This window comes from Mustela putorius, unplaced genomic scaffold (assembly GCF_011764305.1).
Source record: "Mustela putorius furo isolate JIRA1106 unplaced genomic scaffold, ASM1176430v1.1 tig00003850_pilon_pilon_pilon, whole genome shotgun sequence".
NCBI lineage: Eukaryota > Metazoa > Chordata > Mammalia > Carnivora > Mustelidae > Mustela > Mustela putorius.
In genome coordinates, this window is record NW_025422002.1 from 2,144,296 (window position 1) to 2,165,604 (window position 21,309).

At 35.8% G+C, this 21,309-nt stretch overlaps 1 protein-coding gene across 1 annotated transcript in view; it reads left to right on the plus strand.

Moving 5' to 3' along the window:
* Positions 1–21,309, plus strand: part of LOC101672552 (contactin-6) — a 301,755-nt gene that overhangs the window by 129,565 nt on the left and 150,881 nt on the right. Inside the window, 1 exon segment of the mRNA XM_004738393.2 lies at positions 5,535–5,710. Coding sequence (XP_004738450.2) covers positions 5,535–5,710 — 176 coding nt within the window.

The following is a 21,309-nucleotide window of genomic DNA, read 5'->3' on the forward strand; positions in this document are numbered from 1 at the left end:
AATATCTATATATACACATACACCATGCTTGTGTAAATAATAAGGATATTTTGTTGGTAAGAACTGCATATACAATGTGAATATCAGAAAAGACAATAAATATTAAAATGACTATAATAGTTTTGTGTTCTAAAAGCATTTTTTCTGAAGTCTTAATTTTTAATAGTGAAAGTAAATCAAAGCACATGGAAAGTAACAATTTCAGTATATTTTAGCAAAAGAAATTGGTTTTGCCTACTTTTTTATGTTGCATTAGAAATATCATACTTATATGTATAATAACTTTGATCTTAAAATGTATAGTTAATTTAATAAATGGCTTAAATGCACAAAGTTAGAGACAACTCTCACCTTGTATTTTATTGTGCTTACCTCTGCATTTTTTTTTTTACAACAAAAGAAATGAAAAGCTATGTCTTCTCATTACTTACTAAAGCTTGCCTGTCTATAACATACCCAAACGAATGAAGTTAAAGATCATTTACTTTATAAATTAGTTCTCTCAATTCAGGGTTTGTCTGTTTGTTTGTTTTCCTTAAACAGTAGTTGGTATTATTTAATTCAACATATGGTTGAATATATAAAAATTGGATTAATACATTTTTCACAGTTACTTAATACTTAAAATTGTAATTTTATTTTTGAGAGCTAATTGGTAGGGTTTATTAGAGAAGAGGAAAAGTGTATCTGAATTCCTGTAAAATAGGAAATATTAGCTAAGTATAGATAAGATAAATCATCAGTCAGTCGTATAGTTATATAATTGGCTTATAACAGGCAGAAAGATGTAAAGTAGTGGTTTTCATGACAATTCGCTCATTAGTTTTTACTTATGAAGAAATATTCTGAATGAAGAGACTGTATATTTCACTGTTGTTAAAGGGTTCTGTTTCTAAGAGACTTGTAAATTAGTAGGCTAAAGACAGGTAATTTAGCTTCTCACTTTCAATCCCCTTAACCTGGTTTAGCTCATCTCTAATATTACAGCATAAAACACTCATAGGTTTTGGGAAAAGAGTGAAAAAAAGAACTGTTTTTAATGCTTAAATGTCAGACTCAGACCTACTTTCCATAATAATAAAGCAAAGGGCAAAGATATTTCAGATAATGCACATTAGCAACAAAATGTGAAATTTTAGTTTTAATATGACCCTTTCTATCTTAAATTTTATTAAAAGGACTCACTCCTAACCTTAGATTGTGTGTGTGTGTGTGAATGCACACATGTGTGTAATAGAGAGAAAATCATTATGATAGACATTCTGAATTATTTGAGAGAATTTGAATATGATGTGAAGTCATATGAAAGAGCCCTTGATTAGAATGAAGAGTTAACCGTTTCAAGTCACAGTTCTGATATTTAATGTATGACTTTGAAATAATAATTTCTCTCTCCTGGCATCAGCTTCCTTATCCATAAAGGAAGGATATGGTCTTTTTTTTTAATATTGAGTATATTATTTCCAAAGTAAAGAACACTTTTCTTTGATATAGTAGAATATCACTATCATACTTAAAAATTTATTAATAATTCATTAATATTATCTAATATTCCCTAGTATTCAACCTTTCCAGATTGGTTCATACATATTTTTTCTAGTTGGCTTATTCAAATCAAGTTTTAAACTTTTTTTAAACAGATTTTATTTATTTATTTGCCAGAAAGAGAGAGCACAGGCTGTGGGGGCAGGGGTGAGTGACAAGCAGAGGGAGAAACAGGCTACCCGCTGAGCAAGGAGCCCAGTGCAGAGCTCGATCCCAAGACCCTAGGATCATGACCTGAGATGAAGGCAGACATTTAACCAACTGAGCCACCCAGATATCCCAAAATCAATTTTTAAATTAGGTTATCACAATGTCCAAAAAATAGCAAGGAAGATTGTGTGACTGGAAAGAACTCAATACCAAGGTTCACAGTCTCACAGAGAGGGACAAAAGCAGAATCAGAATCAAAACATCAGTTCAACTAAGTGAGAAAAGGTGGTCAGTGTTTAAGTGGATAAAATAAATAGTCTGCTGCTGGCTGGCAGAGATCCACAGGCCTCTTTTTTAATTATTTCTACTTTGTTTTATTATTTTTCCCCATCCTCATGAAGTTTATATATTTATTTATTTATTGTTTTTTTTTTTAAGGTTTTATTTTTATTTATTTGACAGAGAGAGATCACAAGTAGGCAGAGAAGCAGGCAGAGAGAGAGAGAGGAGGAAGCAGACTCCCTGCTGAGCAGAGAGCCCGATGCGGGACTCGATCCCAGAACCCTGAGATCATGACCTGAGCCGAAGGCAGCGGCTTAACCCACTGAGCCACCCAGGCGCCCTATTTATTTATTGTTTTAATTAACATATAACATATTATTGGTTTCAGAGGCACGGTCTGTGATTCATCAGTCTTATGTAATATCCAGTGCTCAGTACATCCCATGCCCTCCTTAATGTCTAGCACCCAGTTACCCCATCCCTCCACCCCCACATGTTTTCCTTCTTTTAGTAATTTCTCCTTAGGAAAAGAAATATCATGAGGGAAAAGAAGCAATATCTAAAGCATAACTTTGGAAATAGTTTGAAAGCAACTTGTCTTCCAGTCACTTACTTCCAGTGGTGTGAACACATTCACAAACAGGATTTTAGTGCAAGTGTGAAAGATACAGAAATGGGAGGCAAATACGAACAAATCTTTCGATGGAAAGAATTGCTCCTAATTTCTTTAAAGACCAGGTAACACATGAGAATTAAAGAGGAAGCTTTGCAAAGGGAAGGAAAATGGGTTACCCAAAGTTGGTACATGGGTGGAATTGCTTATACTTGAAATATAATCAGATGGCAGTGAGCTTATTCCAGCTCAGAATATTTATTTTATTTGGGAAAATGTAGAAACACACACATAATTGATTTCTGTGCTGGATATATTCTATCAGAAGAAAGTATTTGAATGTCATAGCAGATTTCTGGCAGATCTCCTCTTGACCTGATCAGCACAGGAAGTTTCTTTCTCTAATTTAGTCAGCTCTACCTTAGTCATGAAGACATTCTTAAGTCTGAGAAGGTCTGGGCATCTTTGACTAAAAGTCATAGCTGTAGTCACTCTGCCCTTCTATTCTTTTCATTCATTTCCTCCTTTCATCTTCTTAACAACCCCAAGGGATAAAGCAGGATATATATTATTGTGCAAATTTAAAATTGATAGCTATGACTTCTGGAGAAATTAGATGACTCATCCAGGGATATATAGGAAGGGAATGTCAAAGCTAGGCCAAGGACTCTTTTCACAAGGGCAGTGATGTCAAATTTAGTGCACATTAGTCACCCAGAGAGACTGTTACAAATTTAGATTTTTGGATGTCTCCTTCATAAGTTTAGGGATGGGCTCAGAAAGAAGCACTTTTAACAAGCACTCAGTATAATTCTAAAACAAGGCTTAGTTCTGAAACACACACACACACACACACACACACACACACATCATCTAATAACAACAAACATAGCCTCCAGCCATTATATTCTTGATACAGGGCTTAACTACTTAATATTGAAGGAGGTTCTCCAGAAAAAGGTCAAGATTTTAGTTCAAATTCATTATGTTTCCTGGAATTAATATGATATTAATGCAGACGCTGAAAATAATCATTTAAAGCATATTTCCTACTTTGCATTGTAGGAAAATTCTCCTGGGTATGCAATCCTATCAGTAACGTGTTTATGACAATCACTTGAATTCATTAATACTATTTCTCCATTGATTTAAACATATTAATTAGGACAAAGCCCACACCAGGGGCTGAACCCCTGATCTATATGCACAGTTTAATAATCATTGTACCATAGTGATTAGAATGATTATGGGGATACTGTGAAAAATTCATTTGCTGCAGCTAAGCCAACAACTTTGAATTTGTGTTGAAAAACAATTACCAAGCTTAATTAGGAGCATGTAATGATGACAGCAGTTATTTCAGCGATTGATTCCAAAATTAAAGAGAGCTGGCAAACTAAGTGTGGTATATCCTTTGCTATGAAAATGAAAGGGAACATGGAGGTCCAAAGATCATGGCCTATAAGCAAATTGTGAAAGACAGCATTATGGAGCTGGTGAGAAGAATATTAGAGTCTTGGAATAGGCCTAAAAAAGAAAATGTCTCTATTTTTTTTTTCCTCCTAACACTGAGAACAAAAAAACTGTACAGATTTCTCTAGAAAAAAAATTTGACAAAGTTCAGGCACATGAAATACACTGGGCTTTGGCTGTTGTCTTTCAATTTCTCTTTATTAAATGGAAACTGAGGTACATAAGAATCGGCTAAACAATTTTAAAGTTGATTGAAAACCTCTGATTGATCTGATATTTGGTCAGTCACTTCTCATCTTTGATAGGGTGGAGAATTACCTAAGTTTGTATTTCTTTTCTACTATGGTAGACATTTGCCATACTCTCTACATCGGATTTTTCAAGATGTTCTTAAGAAAATCAATGACATTCAGAACAATATTGTTAGATGCAATTTCTTTTGTATAGTTAGCCACCCTCATCAAAATATTTTTAATATGATATTAGCATGAAAGGAAAAAAATCACAGCAAAGCTGGCATAGATTCTGAAAACACATAGTTTGGAAATTAGCTATGTTCTATCAAGTAAAGCCTTTCACTTGTTTTTCTAAAAGTTAAAGGGTGAAAGGTGGGGGAAGTAGGTTTGGTTAGAGATAATTACTAGGTATTCATTCATCTTAAAATGACCAAATGGAATTTTATAAAACATCTTTCAGTTCTTCAAAAATAAATATAACTGTAAGACCCTTCTGCTACTTAATTCATGTACTAAAGGATTGTTGACTAATAGGTAAGCCAAGAGACTTTTTTGCTGCCTAAAATAAAAACCTCCCAAATTGCATTTGTTTTGTTAAAGTACAATTTTAGGTTGGCATTTCTAAGTACTGTTGAAATATATTCAGCGTGATTAGTTTTCCAAGTAAGAGATGAACAGAGACAATCATGTTCTAAAATAGGTTATTATTGTTTTGTTATCAACCTCAAATTGGCATTGGAAAATCTTTGCTGGCTTTCTTAATCCCATTTGTAATAAATGCTTCTTGGATTTCTATCTCTAAATCATTTTCAAAGTCCAATTTTTTAGTATCAGTTGTGGAGGTTCAGGTATGGTTTGTTATTTGACGGGTTACTGAAGTAATAGAATGGCCAGTATTATTCACTGAATCTTTCAGTTTTACTTCTCATGTCGAGTTATATTGCCTGTTTGTACACACTTAGTGAATGTTTATAATTCATAAAGAGTGGAAGATCTTTCAAGCAACCTAATTATTAATATCACTGAGCTCCTGAAGACAATCATCTTTGGTGAAACTGAAGAATTGTCTCCATGTGTAACCATGTTTGTTGTTTGTTGTTGTTTTAAATAGTCCTAGCAATTAAATATATACACACATATGTAAATGGTCCTAGCAGTCACAACCGCATGTTTTTTAAGACTAGGAGTGATCAACTCTGTATATTATAACATGATTTAATTTTTTTCCCTTGAAGGTGGAAACAAAATGGCACAGATATTGATTTTACCATGAGTTATCACCACAGGTTGGATGGAGGCAGTTTGGCAATCAGTAGCCCCCATACAGATCAAGATATTGGCATGTACCAGTGCCTGGCCACCAACACTCTGGGGACTATTCTGAGTCGGAAGGCAAAGCTCCAATTTGCATGTGAGTTTGTGGGGGAAAATCTAATCCCTGTGTATATTTAATACAATATTTTTTATATTCATATTAGGAAAAAAATATCTGGCTTTCCTTATCATCTGTTCTTTGAGAGTGATTGATTTATGGAGGTAAAAAGTTTTAACTGCATTTTGTGAATTTAGACTCTTGGGGATAGTCAAAATCCTCTTTTAAAAAAAGAAGGAAATACTAGTGTTATTATATTTTATAAATTATGTTTAGAAACATCTCTAAAAGTTACAGATATAAATATTAAGAAAAAGATATATGACATATTACTATTTTTATTTTTCTTCTTCTTCTTCTTTTGCATTATATATTAGTGTTCAGAGCACAGGAAGAAAAAGCTAAGGGTAGAGATGTCTTTTGGGGGAGGTGGGTGTTCTCCCAGGAAAGGTGATTATGTACCCACAGTTTGATGTAGGTGGAAATAAAGTGGTTGCCAAAGGCAGGCTTTATATTAACTGTAACAATGTCCAGCTGCATCACATAAATGTCATCCAGGTAATTACCTTGGTGACATTTGAGGGTTTTAGCAGATGAACAATAGACGTATTGCCTTTTATATCCTTTATGTGTAGTGTTTCCAGGGACTGAAATGTTTCATACTGGATCCAGGAATAGCCTTGATTGAAAGTAATTATATCTGTTGATGTAGATGGGAGCGAAGCCTTGAATTTTTCTCTTTTTGTTTTTTTCAATTTCTCTCTTTACACCTCCTCCCCTACCTCTCCTCCATCCCGCCCACCTGAGAGGATATATCAGGAGGCCAAAGAGTTAGAAGCTAACCCTTTGGGTGCTCATGGAAAGGCATATTCTGCTGTTACTTTGAAAAAGTAATTGTTTTGAAATTTTATTAATAAAATACATATCCAGATCCTATCTTGCAGAACTACTGTAGTCATCAGTAGATACACAAATTAATAATTAAGTTTGTCTCCCATTGCAGGTCTTGTGTTCCAAAGATCCCTTGCTTCACATACAGTTCCCCTTATGTTGGCCATTTTAGGAATGGTCTTATTTCTGAATATGTGTGTGTGTATGCTCATGTGTGTGCATGCGTGTATTCAGTTATATGTATATACACACAAGCATTTATAGGTATATACACACACGTATATGTATGGGTCATATATACACAGACACACATGTGTGTACATACATGCATTGCTAAATGTATCAGAATGTGTTTATATGTGTGGGAATAGAAAGCTAACACCAAAGTTCATGGAGCTAAGTGAAATATGAACAAAGGCTGGTGGCAATTTTGAAACTTGAGATAAAGGTGATCACAATACTTGATTTCTGCATTTTGCCTAAGATCATCAGTTGGAAAAACAAAAGAGAACAAAATGCTGATCAGAAACTTACATTGTAGAAATAAATAATTGCTGCAGACATTTTGAATGATCCTGCCACAGTGATTATTTCTCCTTCTTGAATAGGATATGACTCTAGAACATACACATCACTTGGATCAGACCCCAAAGGATCAATTGGACTTTCTGGTAGAGGAAAATTCATACAGCACAATTATTTGTTTTGCCTTGAGTGTCTCTAGAGCTATGGATTCTATCTGTTCATGACAATAACTGAATACCTATACCTGAAGTTAATGCACTGTGCTTAACGAAACCCTAGATTTCCTCTTTTCCTTCCCCTTTTTAAAGAAAAATGTGTTTTTAAATTTCCTACATTATTATTTCTTACCCTTCTTCTGTTTTAAAAAATATATGTAACTAGGGGCACCTGAGTGGCAGTTAAGTGTTCAAATCTTAGTTTTGGCTGGGGTCATGATCTGAGGGTCATGGGATGGAGCTCTGCGTTGGGCTCTGCACTCAGCATGGAGTCTGCTTGAGGTTCTCTCTCCCTCTCCTTCTGCCCCTCCCAGTTGTGCTTTCTTTCTCTCTCTCAAATAAATAAATCAATCTTCAAAAAAAAAAAAAAAACATGTAACTAGGAGCCTATGTCACAATATGTCTGCTATAAAAAAAGAGAGAAAAAATTTATATTAAGAAGAAATTATATACTTTTATTTGGATGAGTGGGAGAAATAAGTTCTGGCCTATATCCATTAACTGATGTTTCTTCTGCAAACTTAAGGAAGGAATTTTTAGGTTCCATGTCTGAAATTTAGGGAAACAAAAACAAAAACCACACCATCCTGTCTCTCTGTCCAGAACCTGTTGTGGTGCCAATATGCCTGAAATGTTTCCTGCCGGGTCGAGGGAGAGATTTACTTGAGTGTTATTACGTCTCTTCATTTGAACCACCCTAAGCATAACCAGCACATTTTAGTAATTTAGAATTATTTCCCTCCATCTCCTATGTCTTGTAAGTACCCTGTGAACTCACTTAAGTCAGTTGTTCATTCTGCATAATAAAGTACAGCTTTAGAAAAGGTGAAAATGCCAGATTTAACTTTGCCACATAGTATTGTATAGCTCTCTGCAGTTTCCTCAAGGTGGTTTACATGAGGATCTTAGAAATGAATCAAAAAAGTGTTGGTAACTTATGGCCCAGGAGCCTCTATTTACAAATCCTTTGTTCTAATCTCATTTTAAAATATAATGTATTATTTTTGCAATATAGATTTTCTGTAATTTCATCCAAAGAAATTACATTTGTATCCACATATAAACTTATAGACAATTTGAGAAATGTTTATTCTTAGAGAAAGAGAGAAAGGGAAGAGAGAGAGAGAGAAACAAGAGAAAAAATGGTAGAAGGGATATGCCTGGTCAAGAATAAGTTTTCCTATGGAAACACACTCAACATCACTAACCATTATGAAAATGTAAATCAGAATCAAAAGATACTGCTTCACACCCATTATGATGACTGTTATTAAAACACAAACACTCACTGGAAAAATAACATATATTTGCAAGGATGTGGAAAAATTGGAATGCTTGTGCTTTGATGGTTGGCATGTAAAATGGTAGAGCTATTGTGGAAGACAGTATAGCAGTTCCTCCAAAAAAATTTAACAGAATTACCACATAACACAGCAATTCCACTTCTGTAGATGTACCTCAAAGAATTAAAGGCAGGACTCATACAGATATGTGTATACCCATTTTTACAGCAGCATTAGTCTCAATAATTAAAAGGTAGAAACAACCCAAATATCCATCAACATAAATAAAGAAAATGTAGTGTGTATGGGTGTGTGTGTGTGTGTGTGTGTGTATAGAATAGAATATTATCCAACTTTAAAAAAAGGAATAAAAGTCTGATACAACATGTATGAAACTTCACAACATCCTGCTAAATGAAACAAGCCAGAAACAAAAGGACAAATATTATATGATTTCACTTATCTGATGTAACTAGAAAAGCAAATTCATAGAGACAGATGGCAGAGCGGTGACTGCTAGGGACTGGGTGGAGGGAAGGATCCGGAGTTAGCGTTTAATTAATACAGAGTTTCAGTTTGAGATGAGGAAAAGTTCTGGAGATGAATGGTGGTAATGATTATACAATCTGAGTGTTCAGTTCCACTAAATTGTACACTTTAAAATGATTAAAATGGGGGCGCCTGGGTGGCTCAATGGATTAAAGCCTCTGCCTTCGGCTCAGGTCATGATCCCAGGGTCCTGGAATCGAGCCCTGTATCGGGCTCTCTGCTCGGCAGGGAGCTTGCTTCTCCCCCCCTCTCTCTGTCTGCCTCTCTGCCTACTTGTGATCTCTGTCTGTCAAATAAATAAATAAAATCTTTAAAAAAAAAATAAAATAAAAAATAAAATGATTAAAATGGTAAATTTTATGTTATGTGTCTTTTATTACTATTTTTGAAAATAATATCATCAGAATTCAGTGGAATTCTTTCTCCATCATAATTCTTAAAAGAAGAAAAGAAAAAGAGAAGCTTTTCTTATTAAGTATTTGTTCTGATTCTTTTTACACAGTAAATAGAGTCTAAATGCTAATCTCTAGCCAAATTGAAAGTTCCTAAAGTATTAAGACCTGTATCTTCAGTTTAATTTGAATTTCTCACCACCGCCTTCATAAATTTGCAACAATGCCCATTTTGGTACTAAAGGATTTTGGTAGGTTGTATAACAATGGTAGCTGAATACTAAGATTTTTGATACAGACAGATCTGAGTTCAAATTCTATCTCTGTCAAATATCTAGTGGTAAAATCAGGCCACTTCTGAACAGAAGTAAACTCTGTTCTGAAATGTATACAGCAGAAATTACAGCTTCAGCCACAAGATACTGACCTGGATTGCAAAGCCCCAGTACTTTATAGGCATTTGTGAAATGATAGCTCTAATTCTTCCTGCTACTTTTAATTACCTCCCTCAATTTGACCAAACATGTATATATTTCACACTGCTATAGTTACTCATAGAAAAATCTTCTTCTTTTTTTTTTTTAAAGATTTTATTTATTTATCAAAAATAGATCACAAATAGGCAGAGAGGCAGGCAGAGGAGGGTGGGGGGAAGCAGGCTCCCCGCCTAGCAGAGAGACGGATGAAGGGCTTAATCCCAGGAATCTGGAATCATGAGCTGAAGGCAGAGGCTTTAATCAACTGAGCCACCCAGACGCCCCTAGAAAAATCTTCTAATTTACATTTTAAAACTTCCTCTGAACTAGTTCCTTCTCTTGTTTTCAGGACTTTTAGGTGCTTTGATGTATGTTAACTTTCTTGAGCCAGGCAACCAGCATAGCAGATAGATGCTATTGTTTTTCCTATTTTACAGATTAAAAGCCTGAGGCTCACTGAGATTGGGGCTTTTTAGAGGTCCATTGTTAGAGAACCAAATGAAACTTGAATATAAAAGTTGAGATTCCTGAGGGCATGCCTTTCATGTTACAGTATCCTTCCCAAACATTCCCCACACAAAACCTGTGTGCTGCTTTTTTTTAATTGAATTTGCCATTGGCATAGTAATTAAGTAAATATTAAGCCATATCTTCAGGACAGTTAGCTTCACAATAAGTCTGGTGGTAGATGCTATTGAAACCCTGTCCAGATCCTATTTAATGGACAGTGTGCCCATCCTCAGCTTTTAATGACCAGAGCTGCACCTGGTCTAAAGTTTACACCCCAGACTCCCTATGGGATCAGGCTGAAGCCAGACAAGAGCTGAGAGCCAACCCCTTCTTGCTTAGCTCCTTCCCAGGCTCTCTTCTGTTTCCCTCCCTCCCTTTCTCATGGGAGTGCTCGCCCCCTAAATCATATACTTGGATGTCTGCCTTAGGCTCGGCCTCTAAGGGACCCAAAGTAAGACAAACATTAATCATTTAATATAAGGTATTTGATGTAATTATTGATAAAAAAAATTAGGTCCAGAAGCCCTACTCATATGAATTTCTATAGTAAGAACAAAGCTATACATCAAAATAAAATTGTATCAACCACTCTGCTTCCTACTGACTGGCAGTCAATTGCATAGTGTCACTTTGACCTTCAGAACAAATGAACTATGAACAGCCTTTCAGAACCCAACCTGTCCCTGAGAAAGGCTCTGTAGGTACATACCACTAGATAATTGATGGCTTTTGTTTGTAACTTTTATCCTGATGTTCAGCAATTCAAAAACACCCTCAGAGTTTATTTTAGGCTCAGACTGTAACACTCTGCCTCATCCTGATTCATCCCACCATGAAACCATGTGAAAATGCAGCCCATATATACAAAACTCTCTATTATAAAATGTATTCCTAAATCAAATCTGTCCTTAACCAGCTATGTGACCCAGACAAGACATTCATCCCTGTGGACTTATAAAAGGTATGTTTTGAATAATTTGATTACAAAAGTCCCCTTTAGTTCTTCTACATAAGATTCTGTCATTTCAGATTGTCAGGTAAATTTCTATTTTAAGCTCTTCTTCCCCCAACCTCAACCCTAAAGCAAATTCAGCAGGTGTCTAGTTACCAAAAGCTCCTGCTACCAACCTGGTGTTCTTGAATGATAAAACCAGTGTGACTTTTTACAAGCTACACTTGTAGCTGCTTTGAATTTCTTTTATTTCTCAAGGACTTTGGTAGTAAAGGTTGAATGTAGACTTCTTCCTTTCATATGTATGTTAATGAATTACTCTGTACTTGTGTGAGAGAACATTGCATCTGTCATTGCTGTTTAAAATGTCAGGCTTGAGAAAAAAAAGATAGGTGTTTTGAAATAAACCTATGATTTCACTGAGCTGGTTTCATTTTTTTTTTTTTTTTTTGAGATTCTTGTAATAGTTCAGCTCTACTAATGAATAGATAAACATTTGGGATAAAACTTACTCATGAATAGGAGTTTTTGGTTACGCACTATTTAATATTTAATCACAGGTACCATTTCAAATAAGGTTGTCCCATTATTGCAGAGGGGAAGATAGCTACACTGGAACCTCCTAACTGACCACTCATTTATTCATCCACCAACCACGCAGAAAACACCTTATTTATATGCATCTAGCCCTGTGCTAGGGCCCAAAGATTAAGTGATAGATAAGAAATAGCTATTCCCTGTCTTTATAGAGCAGATAGCTGAAACCTTAAGCACAGTGTAAAAAAAAAAAAAAAAAAAAAAAAGAAAGAAAGAAAAGAAAAAAGAAAAGAAAGAAGGAAATTGCTAACACTTCTATAGCACGTATTATAGAGCAGGAATTGTTCGACTCTTTACCTAAATTAACTCTAGTGAGCCTCACAATAGCCCAATGAGGTTATTTTCAAATGAGTAGACTGAGGCATAGAAGAATTAAGTAACTCACCCTATATCACACAATTAGTTAAGTGGCAGAGTCAGAATTTAAACCCTCGCAGTCAGGGGGCCCCTGGGTGGCTCAGTGGGTTAAAGCCTCTGCCTTCAGCACAGGTCATGATCCTGGGGTCCTGGGATCGCCCCTCCCACCCCCACCCCCCCTGCATCGAGGTCTCTCTGCTCAGCGGGGAGCCCTTCCTCTCTCTCTGCCTCTCTGCCTACTTGTGATCTCTGTCTGTCAAATAAATGAATAAAATTAAAAAAAAATATATATATATATAAAATCCCATGCAGTCAGAATGTAAAGTCCACATCCCTGCTGCCTACTGAACCCCCTTAAAAAAATACCAGGTGAAGTGAAAGAAGTAGATTTAACCTATAGTGCAGCCCAAAGTAGGGTATAGTAAGGTTTGCCTGGATTGGGAAAGGGGCAATAGAAGTCTTCCAAAGGCAATGTGGCTTGAATTAAGCCATGAAATACTAGTTTGCGTTCCTGACACAAGTGCATGGAAGAACATACAGGTCGAAAGTAGATCCAAGAGGAAATGCAGGAGTGTGAACGAGCCCAAATACTGAAGAAAATATATTGACAAAAGACCAGGCGTGATAAGAGAAGTGCAAAAGGCCATCTTTATAAAATGACTAGTTTTCTAGGAAAAGGCTGAAAAATAATTTGGAGGCAGGTACATCCAAATTTTGGAGGCCCTTTATGTCCAAGCCCAATTTAAACAATAGGATAATTGAGTGAAACGATGAAATGCCAAAGAAACATGCAAAAATCCATCACACTGTGAGGCTTTTAGGCAGAGACACCAAAGGCAAACTGCCTGTGTTTGAAGAATATTCTCCAGTCAATGTGACATTGCGCACAAGTGTTAATTCATGCATAAAATGGGTGTTAACATTACTTCATATAGCATTGGTATCAAGACAAATACTTATTAAACACAGAGAGATGGTAAGGGTGACTGTGAGTTGTTAATGGATTGTTCGTGGAGACCTGGCTATGTAACCATCATGTAATAGATGGTTGGGACATCAGTCTTTATCCCCAGAACAATGGAAATATTTTGAACAAAGTCAAGGATTTTGAAGTTGTTTATAAAATGTAGTTTGAAAATGCCACTTTTCCTATAAAAATATTCCTACATTAATGATATTACTAATATTATTAAAACCACACTACACATATTTAGGGATGCTCCAAATCTAAGTTTTCACACTCGTACCATGGGGTGAAAGAATTCTTGCTCCACATCAGAGGGATGATTTTAGAGGACTCAAGGTTAAAATGCAATAATAATTCATCTTAAGGAGCTAAAAATATAGGCATTTACAATCATAACTTTTTTCCCTGAGGAATGCAAAGGATTTTATATCTACAATGCCGTTCATCTTTATTCTGTATTTGTAAGCTATTCTAAACTGCGCTTTACAGATGGAGAAATTCAAGGTAGGGAAACTCTTACTTGTCCAAGGTCACCTAACCTCCAAAAGACTAGAATTTCTCATATCTCCATCTCAAAATAATTTTTAAGCATATATTTTTAGACAGAGAAGTAAAACGGAATGCACATGAATAAAAAACACAGTCACAGCACAACAGAAAAGGTACCCAGGTAAAAGCCATAATATTAGATGTTTTTGATCCACTTAAAATATCCTTAAAATTTTTTCATACATAACATATGCAAAACCAGACACGATCCTGATGATATGGTGATAAAGTACATTTATATCTGAAAAAGAAATTAAGACCAGGAAAAGAAGCTTTAAAAATAACACTTACAAACTCATTTGGAAATTGTAAAGTCTCTGATAATTGTAAAGTATGTGTTAAGTGGGTAATGCATATCTAATTACAAATGAAAATGCTAGATGGCTTTTAACCTTTTTTTTTAATATTAGAAAAGAAATAGCTAAACAAAGTGGGAAAATGCATAATTTTTCTTTAATTTCTCAAAAGAAAGTTGATAAATTAGTATTGGTTTTTCATTTTCATTTGGGAAATAGCACTACACAATGTTTTAATGAAACAAACATTCTGAATTTGGCTGAATGTAGTAATAACCACCAATTGATATATCAAGGAGAAAACTTCATCTTCGCTTTTAAAAACATTCATGTCTTAAACAGGGGACTTGGAGCAGTGACGTGGTTGAATTATAGCAAGCCACTATTACATTTTTAAAATCAACAGGGAAGCAGACTATCCAATGTTTAGCCTCATTTTTTTCTTCACCATCACTGCTGGGCATCTATTTGTTATGTACCTTATCAGAAATGATATTCTCAAAATTCAGGCCTCCTCCCCGCTCCTACCTCTACTTATATTCAGTAGGACCTTGTCTTTTTTGGCCCAGTTGAATAAAATTGCACATTGAAGCTGCCAGACTGAGTTGGGATAGGAGAGGGAAATGTTAAAAAATAAGGTATTCATCCTCTCAAAACTGAGAGTTTCTGATTGATAAAACTAAGAGAGAAACCCAAAGCTGAAATGTTTATTCGTTACTCTTGTGCTATTTGACAAATGGCTTTGAGGAAGTTACGCGTAGAGCCCACAGAGATTTTGCTTCTGAGATTTATAAAACGGGTTGAGAATTACAGCAAAATTTTTGTTTGTGTTAAAGAATCAGATGAAATAATTTTTGAGATTTATTGTTAATATATATCCAATGTTACCTAATAGCAAATTAGAATCAAGTGTTTTAAAAAGTAAATAGAAAAATAAAGAAGTTGATGCCAACTCCTGGAAATGTTTATCATATTTTAAGGTATTAATTTATACCCTATATTTTCCAAGAGGTATAACCCATATGGAAAACGATAAATCACATAAATGCACAGCTCAATTAAAGCATGACTAAGCCAGTCCCAGAATATTGCCAAACCTCAGAATGCCCTCTCCTGTATACTCTTCCTCCTTCCTCTCCACCGTCTTATTTGTAATTGATATTTAAATGTTATCGTTTTCAATTTCATATGGATGAAATCATACAACATACATTCCTTCCAGTCTGGCTTTGTAGCCTGCAGTGTTTGTGACACTCATCCACGTTGTTGTAGGTTATCACTGTTCATTCATTTCTACCACTATATGATATTTTATGGTATAAATTTACTACAGGGACACCTGGGTGGCTCAGTCAGTTAAGCACCTGCCTTTGGCTCAGGTTGTGATGTCAGGGTCTTGGGATCAAGCCGCACATTGGGCTCCCTGCTCAGTGGAGAGCTTGCTTCTCCCTCTCCCTCTATTGCTCCCCCTACTTGTGCTCTCTCTCTCTCTCTCTGTCAAACAAACAAATAAAATCTTTAAAAAATAAGTAAAAATAAATAAATAAACAGACTTCAGTTTACATATGACATCTGCTATTCAGGGAGCTCAGGATCGTTTCCAGAGGCAAAGATGAATAATTATGAATATTCTTTTGGTACAGTTGTGCATACATTTCACTGTTGTAAATAATGTAGAATGGAATTCGGGGCATTTGGGCATGCGCATTTGCAACTATACAAGATAATGCCAACTGTTGTCCATAGTGATTTTATTAATTTAGCCTCCTACCAGCAATACTTTGACAAAACTTGCTATTGACAGCCTATTTTATTTTATTAATTCTAGTTAGTTAAGATATAGTGTAGTGTTGGTTTCAGTAGAATTTAGTGGTTCATCGCTTACATATAACACTTAGTGCCCATCACTAGTGCCCTTCTCAATACCATCACCCATTTAGCCCATTCCCCACCACCACCCCTTCAACAACCCTAAGTTTGTTCTCTGTCTTTAAGAGTCTCTTATGGTATGTTTCCCTCTCTTTTTTCCCCTTCCCCAAGTTTATCTGTTTTTCTTAAATTCCACATATGAGTGAAATCAAATGGTATTTATCTTTCTCTGACTGACTTACTTTACTTAGCATAATATACTCTATCCCCATTGTTGCAAATGGCAATATTTCATTATTTTTGATAGCTGAATAATATTCCATCGTGTGTGTGTGTGTGTGTGTGTGTGTGTGTGTGTGATTGTGTGAGCACACGCACACACCATATCTTCTTTATGCATTCCTCTGTCAGTGGACATTTGGGCTCTTTCCATAGTTTGGCTATTGCTGATAATGCTGCTGTAAACATTGGGGTGCATGTGCCTCTTCAAATCAGTATTTTTATTTTCTTTGGGTAAATACCTAGTTGTGCAATTGCTGGGTTGTAGGGTAGTTCTATTTTTAACTTTTTGAGGGACCTCCATACTGTTTTTCAGAGTGGCTGCACCAGTTTTCATTCCAGCAGTGTAAGAGGATCCCCCTTTCTCCACATTCTCACCAATTCCTGCCATTCCCTGTGTGGTTAATTTTAGCCGTTCTGACCAGTGTGAGGTGGTATCTCATCGTGGTTTTGATTTGTATTTCCCTGATGATGGGTTATGTTGACCATCTTTTCATGTGTCTGTTAGCCATCTGAATGTCTCCTTTAGAAAAATGTCTGTTCATGTTTTCTGCCTGTTTCTTAACTGGGTTGCTTATTTTGGGGGAGCTCAGTTTGTTAAGTTCTTTATAGATTTTAGATACTAACCCTTTATCTGATGTCATTTGCTTATATCTTCTTCCATTCCATAGGTTGCCTTTTAGTTTTGTTGATTGTTTCCTCACTGTGCAAAAGTTTTTAATCTTGATGAAGTCCCAAGTGTTCATTTTTGCTTTTGTTGCCCTTGCCTCAGAGATGTGTCTAATAAGAAGTTACTATAGCAGAGGTTAAAACATCGCTGCCTGTGTTCTCCTCTAAGATTTTGATGGTTTCCTGTCTTGCATTTAGGTCTTTCATCCATTTTGAATTTATTAATTTGCCAGTTTTTAAAAAGTTTACCATTTGGGGAACATATATATGTGTTTCTCATTTTGGTTTAATTTATTCTTCAGATAACTAATTAAATTGAGCAACTTTTTAAATGTGTATTGGCTATCTGCAACTCCCTTCCCCTCCTCCCTGTTAAAAAATTTACATCATTTTTTTAGGGGTGCTGCCTGTCTCTGTCAGTAGAGCTTGCAACTCTCGATCTTGGGGTGAAAAGTTCTAGCCCTACATTAAGTGCAGAGATTACTTAAAAATAAAATCTCAAAACAAATTTAAGTCATTTTTCCATTTTTCTAAAGTTGTCTTCCTTTTTCATAGTGACTGATTCTAGGTCTGAGCACTTTGTTGCTTTTGTTATAGGAAAATAGCTTCTCCTACTGTGCGACTTGCCTTTTAACTCTCTTGTGTCTTTTGATAAGCAGAAATATTTTAAATTCCATGAAGTCCAATTTATCAATCTTTTCCTATAAGTGATGATGCTTTTTGTAAAATTTTAAGAAATGTTTCCTTGCCCTGAATTCATGAAGATATTTTCCTATATTACCTCCTATAATTTATTGTTTTATCCTTCACATTTAAATTGCAAAGGACCTAAAATTGCAAAGTTATTTATTTGTTTGCATGGTAAAAGGTAGGTTCAGTATAGGTTCAGTATATACTATTTTTTTTTCCTATAGGGATCCAGCTGAATCAGCAGATATATTTAAAAATGCAGCCCTTTTAATAAAAGGCAATCTTTCTTCACTGTTCTATAGTACTTAATTTGAAAGAAATCAAGTATGTATGCCTGAGACTGCTGTTAGGTTCTCTATTCTTTCTATTCTCTCTTTCATCTATATATTTGTCTACCATTGTACAAAGGCCACACTGTATTAAGTACTGAAGTCTTATAATAAGTCTCAATGTCTGGTAGTTACTGGAATAGATGAAATGGATAAAGAAAAAAATGAGGCTCAAACTATAAGCTAAACTCAAGGAGAATAAAACCCAAAGAGGATAAAAAGAATAACAATTAATAGGATAAGGTTATATCCAGTTTCAAGTTGAGCTTTCTAGTGGCCAAGACGAAGAAGCATTCACATCTTTAATGGGATGAAAATATGTCATTGTTCTGTAAGCATAATTGCTGTCACTCTAGAACCTGAAAGAAGTTTCTCCTGTGAATGTTCATCAAGAGCTAAGTGGGTGATTCAGTAAATGACATTCCCCCCACAAATGTGCTCATACACTTACAATACTGGATTTCCTATGGTGTCTTCTTATATTTCAGGAATAATAGCTAACATTCATTAAGTACTTCTCAGACCTTTTCTATAACATTTGTGGGGAGGCCTCCCAAACTCTGTGCCCAGTTTGCTGTTACTGTAGCCATTATTACCATCAAGATGTATAAATCCCACCAAACTTATTAGTTAAAGAGAATAATCCATAGTTTAGTCTTCAAAACTACCATGTAAAACTATAATCCTGATTTTATAGATAAAGAAAAGGAGGATCAGGGAAATGAAATGTGTCCAGAGGCACTAGAAAACAGTGAAGCTGAGATGTGATTCCAGTTATTCTGATGGTTTAACCCACCTTCCTAATCATTTATTGAGTGCTTGCCCAATAGTAATGTGCATGGAAATCACCTGTGGATCTTATTAAATACAAGTACTGATTCAATAGGCCTAAAGTGGGGCCCAATAGTCTACATTTCTAGCAAGCTTCCAGGGGAGACAGATGCTGCCAACCTCAATACCAGAGTGAGTAGAAAACAAAGTCTCAAAATAAGATCTAGGACATTGCCTAAAGACAATCCAGTAGTAGCATTACTATAGGGGTCAACCCAAGGTGATACAAGGAGGCAGCTCTGGTATGGTGTACATGAAGCTAGAGGAAATGTTCATCTATATTTTCAATTTCGAAGATGGCTGTTCAGTATATTCATTTATACATTCAAGTAATGCATATTTCTTGAACCTACTGGGTGCCTAACGCATGTGGAAACAAAATAAAGTCTATTTTCTCTATTTATGCCTTTGCTTAACTATAACTAAGAGCTTGTCATATATATGTATATAACACTGGAATAAAGAACAAGGAAAAAATGTGCTTGAGAATTATCCAAAGTAATAGGCTTTTTAACTATACTCCCCTGTCAGAAAGACTATCCCCCTAAGCAATATTTCTATTCATGACATCAGGAAATGCAAATGAGGATGAGACTAGATCTACAGACATGATTTCACAAGTCCACTGCAGAGTGTTTTCCCCCTTTTTCAAGAATTGTGTGGTTGAAAAACCAACTTTCACATACATATTTAGTTGTTTTGCAAAAATCAGTTCATGAGTGAATAGAGATTATGTAACCCTTGTTTAATTCTCCCAGAAATTCCATCCATAAGAGCTACTAGACTTCCTCTTACTAGTGTTCTATCCCTTGAACACAAAGTATTTATTTTAATTATTTCATCAGTTTTAAGCAAAAGTAATCAGAAGTAAACAAATGTGCTGGAGGGCAATGCCCCTGCCAGCCTCCTAGCCTACTGGAAGGCTCTTGGATCTTTGTACCATTTTCAGTGTTCTTTTAGAAAGTTATCTGACTGTTTTCATTTAAAAAGACATGAAATCTGGCTGAGTCAAACATCAGGATTTATGACATTCCTGTTTGGCCAGTCTGGCTAACTGAGAGGTCCTGACAATTGTTATCAATATAAATATTAGTTTTAATAAAAACTATTATGTATTTAGTAAGCCAAGCACTGGGCAAAACAGTTCCATTGTGCTTATATTCCCACAGTGAGTTAGTGGTAAAGGGAAGATCTTAAACCCAGCTCTGGCTAGCAACAGAAGGCATGCTTTGAACTCAGTGATGGCCTTTCAAAGCATCCCTAATGGCAGGTATTCTAAAGAAGTGTCTGTCCTGTTTGCGGTCCTAGTTATCTTACCTGTATATTCCACCTCTCTGAACTTAACAGGAAGAAATGTCAGAGTTTGTGATGCTCTGGAGAAAATGGTCTCTTCCTTTCAACTCCACATTCTCATAGCAGGAATGACGAAGGTGTTTTGACAAAATATCCCATAAACACACAACCAGACACACACACACACACACACACATCCTTGCCCACATGTTTGCTTTGACGTCATAGTCTCTGATGTGTTAGGCCTTCCTTATGATGTGCAGAAGGCACTGTAATAAGCCTAGAGTTCCAAGATCAGCCCCCATTGCCCTAACACTGACCTACACATAACTGTATGTTTCCACTTCTGAACCCAGTTTGCAACACTCCCTACCTGCTGAGATTCTTCCCTGGGCCTTCTGAAACCAACGATCAGTTATCCGCTGAATCCTTCCATCCTTATCTTTTGCTCTTAACTTCTCCCTCACTTCATTGCTTTGACAGAAGTTTGGCTTTCATCTGAGGATACTGCTTCTTTTGTATTTCCCTAAATTGGTGACTATTTTCTCCCGTACCCTCTTACTCCTTGGTCTGTGAATAGAGATGGAGTCCTCCTTTCTCCTTGATGATTCTTCCTCCCTCATATCTAATGCCTTGGGCACTATGACCATGCCATCAGACTATGCTACGGCGGTCATGTTCTTGCTTGAGATCACCCCCATAGTTCCATGAAGACTTCATCTCCTAGCTCACTCTTAATCTTTCTATAATATTCCTGTCATATTTTTTATAATTTCAGCTTTCACAGAAATCAACATTCAGTATTCAATAACTTGACTTCTTATTTCCCTGATTTCTTGTCTTCCATTGATCTTGTTCGTTACCCTAACTTGGCCAAAAACCTCCTTACCAAGCTGACTCCAAGACCTTGTCAATTATCTAAAATGTCAAGCTTCACTCATATATGATTTTCAATCTTCTCAACTGTAGAACACCACTTCTTAACTGTCTAGCTGGCTATCTCCAGACCATGAACTCCAACAATATTTTGACTTACTGGTTCCTACAATGTATTAATCCTAACAATTTACCCCCTGTCCCTTTTGCCATTGTTCTCTCCTTAATGAGACTAACTTCCAT